At 49.2% G+C, this 6,163-nt stretch overlaps 1 protein-coding gene across 1 annotated transcript in view; it reads left to right on the top strand.

Moving 5' to 3' along the window:
- The first annotated feature begins 240 nt into the window (after positions 1–240).
- Positions 241–6,163, top strand: part of KIF24 (kinesin family member 24) — a 50,515-nt gene continuing 44,592 nt past the window's right edge. The window contains exons 1-2 of the mRNA XM_015411432.1: positions 241–848; positions 1,591–1,780. Of these exons, the coding sequence (XP_015266918.1) occupies positions 241–848; positions 1,591–1,780 (798 nt within the window). The remainder of the gene's footprint in view (positions 849–1,590; positions 1,781–6,163) is intronic.

The following is a 6,163-nucleotide window of genomic DNA, read 5'->3' as shown; positions in this document are numbered from 1 at the left end:
CCCAGCTGATTAATGTGGGACTTCCTTCTGAGTAGGCTGGCTTAAGATGGCTCCCTTAGTCCGCCACGTACTGTTGAATGACCCCTCCCCATTTCCACGGGATATGTTCAGGATTTCCAGTCAGACTGTTGGCATCAAACAGCGGGTTTGTGGCCGCAGTACACGATTGTTTCCTTTGTTGGTTCCATTTAGAAACCTTTTGCGCGTTGTGTTTCTGTTTCAGCCTGCCTCCCGTTGAAGATGGCCTCGTGTCTCTACGAATGCCTCTGCGAGGCAGAACTCGACAAATACTACCCCAATTTCGCCGCCCTCGGCTTCCAGAAGATCGACGAACTTGCCAAGGTCTCCATGAAGGATTACACCAGGCTGGGGGTTCACAACATGAAGGACCGCAAGCACCTCTTCCAGCTCATTAAAATAATCAAAATCTTGCAGGCGGAAGAGGAAGCGGCTAAGAAAAACAAGCAACGCTTTCAGACAGGCGCTGTCTACTTCCAGTCTCAGGTTACCAGAGCTGGTCCTCGTAGGCAACTGCACTTTGGTTCTGCCTCGGACAAAAGAGACAAAGGAAAAGACCCCCAAACTGGGATGTGTAGACTCTCCAGTTGTTTTGCAAGGAGAGATAAAGATGACTTAGCCACAGTGCTGGGGCATGACTCAGAGTACAAAAGACACCAGAAGGACATTGTGCATGCACCCGCCACTTGGACAGAATGCAAGCTAGACTTTCCGACTACGAATTTGTCCAGCAATATCAACCCTCTGTTAGGGGATACCGAAGACCCCGTTGTCCAAAGAGTAGCTCATATTTCTGGTTATAACTATGGAGTGCCACATTCATGTGCCAGGTAATAATAGTTCATTTGTGCTCGTTTACATTTGAAGACAGGTGGACGTTCTTTCTGCTGTCTAGGACATTCTTTCTGCTGAGAGCCAGTTTGGTGTAGTGGTTAGGTGCTGGGACTCTAATCTGGGAGAACCGGGTTTGATTCCCCACTCCTCTACTTGCACCTGCTGGATGACCTCGGGCAAGCCACAGTTCTGGCACAGCTGTTCTTGAAAAAGAGCCGTTTGTGTCAGAGCTCTCTCAGCCCCACCTACCTCACAGGCAATGTTCCCTCTAAGCTGTGGAGTCTTGTGAGCAAAAATTCTACTTTGTGGGCTACTGGCATTAAAGTTGTGAGCGAGCGATTTGGCTGCTGCATACAGTAGTTTGCTTTGGAGTCATCCTTCCTGAGCAAAGACAAAAATGTGTGAGCTGGAGGCTAAAAAACTGTGAGCTAGGTCACACTAACTCAGCTTAGAGGGAACACTGCTCACAGGGTGTCTGTTGTGGGGAGGGGAAGGGAAAGGAGTTTGTAAGCCGCTCTGAGACACCTTTGGGTAGTGAAGGGCGGGGTATAAATCCAATCTCTTCTCTTCTTCTTCTACAAGGGTGGGGGTGTAGAAGGGGGGGGATTAAATTTTACAACCAGCCCCAATGTACTATTTTAGGGAATACATTGTGCATACATTTCATTTGCATGCTTTAATATGTTGCATGGTTTCTATTTGCCATGCGCCTGGGTGTCTGAAACCTTAATTCTGCAGGCCTAATACCTCTGAGAAAGAAATCCCCTGGACTGAGACTGACAAGATACGGGTGTGCGTCAGAAAACGTCCGCTGGGTTTAAGGGAGGAGCGGCGCGGAGAAGTGAACATCGTCACAGTGGAAGATAAAGAAACTCTCCTGCTTCATGAGAGAAAGGAGGCTGTTGATCTCACCCAATACATTCTGCAGGTTGTCTTTCTTTTGGGCTCCCAAAAATCTCTTGCTTTGTGTGTTAACTACTTCACGTGATGTACGTCAATCTCTTCTCTTCTTCTTCTACAAGGGTGGGGGTGTAGAAGGGGGGGGATTAAATTTTACAACCAGCCCCAATGTACTATTTTAGGGAATACATTGTGCATACATTTCATTTGCATGCTTTCATATGTTGCCTGGTTTCTATTTGCCATGCGCCTGGGTGTCTGAAACCTTAATTCTGCAGGCCTAATACCTCTGAGAAAGAAATCCCCTGGACTGAGACTGACAAGATACGGGTGTGCGTCAGAAAACGTCCGCTGGGTTTAAGGGAGGAGCGGCGCGGAGAAGTGAACATCGTCACAGTGGAAGATAAAGAAACTCTCCTGCTTCATGAGAGAAAGGAGGCTGTTGATCTCACCCAATACATTCTGCAGGTTGTCTTTCTTTTGGGCTCCCAAAAATCTCTTGCTTTGTGTGTTAAACACTTCACGTGATGTACGTCAAGCTGCTCCACTTACAGTACAGTCAAATAAGGGATTAAAAATAGACTTCATGTTAGGGTAACGAAGTAGCTGTTTTTACTCATCTTTATTCGTTCCAGAATTTCCAGTTCTTCTTTGTGCGAAGAAGAAGAGTGAAAGCGATAAGCACAAATCTAGGGATGGGCACAAACTGGGAAAATGCGGTTTGTGGTTCCTGGCCGAACCACGAACCGAACCCAGAAGTTTGTTTGCGAACCGAACCAGTATGTGGTTCGTGGCCCTGCAAACCCCGTTGAAAGGGTCACAGAGGTCCCTTTCAGCGGGGTTTGCAGAAAGTCCAGAAAAACAGCTGAGCAGTGGGGTGCAGCTTGCAACCCGCCACTCAGCTGTTTTGGGCTGCCTTGTTCAGTCCCTTTAAAGACAAACCAAAAAGCAGCTGAGTGGCAGGGCGTGCCTCCCCGCTGCACAGCTGATTTTCTGTCTGTCTTCTGCAGTCTCTTTAACCTCTAAAGAGGCTGCAGAAGACGACCAGAATCAGCTGAGCGGTGTGGAGTGCCTCCTCGCTACTCAGCTGTTTTTGCAGCTTTTGCAGGGAACAGAAATCGGGGGGTCCCTTTCAGCGGGGTTTGCAGAAAGTCCAGAAAAACAGCTGAGCAGTGGGGTGCAGCTTGCAACCCGCCACTCAGCTGTTTTGGGCTGCCTTGTTCAGTCCCTTTAAAGACAAACCAAAAAACAGCTGAGTGGCAGGGAGTGCCTCCCCGCTGCACAGCTGATTTTCTGTCTGTCTTCTGCAGTCTCTTTAACCTCTAAAGAGGCTGCAGAAGACGACCAGAATCAGCTGAGCGGTGTGGAGTGCCTCCTCGCTACTCAGCTGTTTTTGCAGCTTTTGCAGGGAACAGAAATCGGGGCTTTAAGGGGACTGGGAGTCCCTTTAAACACCTGCTTTCTGCTCCATCCACAAAGCATCACAAACTTCGGTTTGCGAACCCCAAACGGCAAAATTCATGGTGAATTTTACTTCGTGGTTCAGTGCGTGTCTATACCTACCCAAATCTGAACATACAAATATAGGATGACGAAGACCAATTCGAATTCAGTAAAACCATCCATGCTCCTGAGCGTTAAGTCATTAGAGGCTCTTTCGAAAATGAGCATTTCCCCCCCATTGCTTGTTAGAGGAGGAATGAATAAGGCTGAGGTGTGTCTTTCAGAGGAGGACTTTTAAATACAGAGGCTGCTTGGGAGCAGGTGTGGTTCCGTACTGTTACCTTATAGAACAGAGGGGAGGAGACGGGCCCCCTCCAGATATCTTGATGGGTGATCACGCCGGGAGAGAGTGGGTGTATCAGCAGTGTCAGGCAGTTTGGGGAGAGGCTGGGGCTCAGTGGGAGAGCCTCTGCTTGGCATTTTGAAGGTCCCAGGCTCAACCTCTGGGACCTCCTGGTAAAAGGATCAGGTAGCAGGTGATGTGATGCGAAAGGCCTCTGCCTGGGACCCGGGAGAGCCACTGCCAGTCATAGCAGACAGTACTGACTCTGACTGATTCGGTATAAGGCAGTTTCATGTGCTCATGTGCTCAGCTCCACCTGACTATGCAGTCCTCCCTTAACCCTGCACAGGTGGCTAGGGAGGAGGAGTGGCTATTATCCTCCATGAGGTCGTCTATTTTTACAGAGTTCCAGTACACACTATAGCTGGCTTTGATTGTATGCTGCTTGTGTTGGGTACTAAGGATAGATAAGGCATTCTGCTTGTTTATAGTTATGATAATTTCATGCCAAGTAAAAATGTCCATAGTCATATTTCATGTTCCTAAAGTAACAGGATGACTTTCAATCTAGAAAAGACAAAAGAAATGCTAATGTAGCATTTTTTCAATTTGTCCAAAAATTTCCGTTTTTTTCCGGAAAAAAACGGGTTTTTTCCCGAGCTTTAAAATGTCCAGAAATTTTACATCTCTACCTCTGCTTGGCATTTTGAAGGTCCCGGGTTCAACCTCTGGGACCTCCTGTTAAAAGGATCAGGTAGCAGGTAATGTGATGTGAAAGGCCTCTCTGCCTGGGACCCGGGAGAGCCACTGCCAGTCTGAATAGGGAATGCTGACCTTGATGGACCTAAAGGTCTGGTTCAGTATAGGCAGGTTTGCCAGGCCACCACGGGGGTGCAAGGGATCCCCCGCCCTGGGGCCCCTACCTCTGCCACTGGCCAGCGGGGGGACTTACTGGCAGCAAAGGGGAGCCGAGACTGGCATTGCCGGCAACGCAGCGATATCACTTCTAGCACGTGCAGGAAGTGATGTCACCGTGATGCTGGCAACGTGGGGTGTTCTAGCACGTGGGCAGAAACTCTGGTAAAAACGACGTCCGGTATAAGTGGTAAAAATGTCTACCCAAATACCAGAGCATCGCTGTGTCATGACGACACCGCTCCCAGGGCATGCCATAAGTGACATTTCCAGCAATTCCGGCCTAGGCCTCTCTTCACTGCCAGTAAGTCCCTGCCCTCGCCCGGCCAGTTGCCAGGGGGCACCTGGCAACTCTTAAGTGCAAGGCAGTTTCTTGTGTTCGTGTGTGTTCCAAGTCGAGAGTGGTACCATGAATGGCGCTTGGACACTCGAAGGGAAGCTGTCCAGTAAAACACCAAAATAGCCCTTGTCTGTTCTTACGACCACGCCCTGGACTGTAGGTCAGCAGGTGCCTTCCGCGCTGGCTAAGTGCGCAGACTCTAATCTGGGAGAACCGGGTTTGATTCCCCACTCCTCCACTTGCACCTGGCTGGATGACCTTGGGCAAGCCGTAGTTCTGATAAGAGCTGTCCTTGAAAAAGAGCAGTTTCTGTCAAGAGCTCTCTCAGCCCTACTGACCTCACAGGGTGTCTGTTGTGGGGAGGGGAAGGGAAAGGAGTTTGTAAGCTGCTCTGAGACACCTTCGGGTAGTGAAGGGCGGGGTATAAATCCAATCTCTTCTTCTGAATGCTTTTTTCAAGATGAGCCCCACTGTAGCTGGCTTTCTGAGATTATAAAAGCGTTGGATGAGAGCTGTAGGCTTCTGTGGCTGAGAGCGCAGCTGCCTCATCCGGGGGTGTTAAAGTAAATTCCTGGAAGTGCTAGGAGGTGAACAACCGCGCTGTCTCCACTTGGACATCATATTGCGTTTCTGTCCAGTTAAAGGGGAGCAGATGCCACCAATAAAAGGGCCTTTTTCTGTCTTCCAGAATCCTATTCTTCTTCCCCCTAAATAAGGGCTGTTCATCTGTCCTCGTCCCTCTCCTCAGTGTCTTCACCCCAGGGCATCTGTCATATAATAGCAACAGGCAGAGAGTACATTACTAGAAAAAAAATACTACATAGTAATCAGGTTTAGCTCTAGTATTGTAATTCGCTCCCCCCTCTTGATCATAGAATCATAGAATGTTAGAGCTGGGACCTTGCAGGTCATCTAGTCCAACCCCCTGCACTCTGCAGGAGCACAGCCGAAAGATGGCCCTACAACATACCCGGAAGATGGTCGTCCAGCCTCCGCCTGGAAACGTCCAGCGAAGGAGCCTCCACCACCTCCCGAGGCAGACTGTTCCACTGCTCAACCACCCTTACAGTCGGGAAGTCTCTCCTGATACGGCCGCCCTGAGCCCGTTCGCGGGGAGGGTGGGGTAAAAATGCAATAAATAAATAAGTAAATGATATTTAGCCGGTAACGACTCCCTTGTAATTTCCACCCATTAGATCTAGTCTTGCAGTCCGGAGCAAGAGAGAATAGATAGCACAGGATAACTTTTTACATGGTCATTTTAGTGCAGGCTTATTTTACCTCCACAAGATTTTTTTCCCCCTCTGTTCGGTATGGTGTAATAGAAGCCATAACTCTTGTGGCGGTGCGGGGGGGGGGGGGGAGTGGAG

This window comes from Gekko japonicus, unplaced genomic scaffold, assembly GCF_001447785.1.
Source record: "Gekko japonicus isolate JY-2015 unplaced genomic scaffold, Gekko_japonicus_V1.1 scaffold3725, whole genome shotgun sequence".
NCBI classification, from domain to species: Eukaryota; Metazoa; Chordata; class Lepidosauria; order Squamata; family Gekkonidae; genus Gekko; species Gekko japonicus.
Note: the sequence above shows the minus strand (reverse complement) of the source record. Positions and strands in the feature narration are given on the sequence as shown.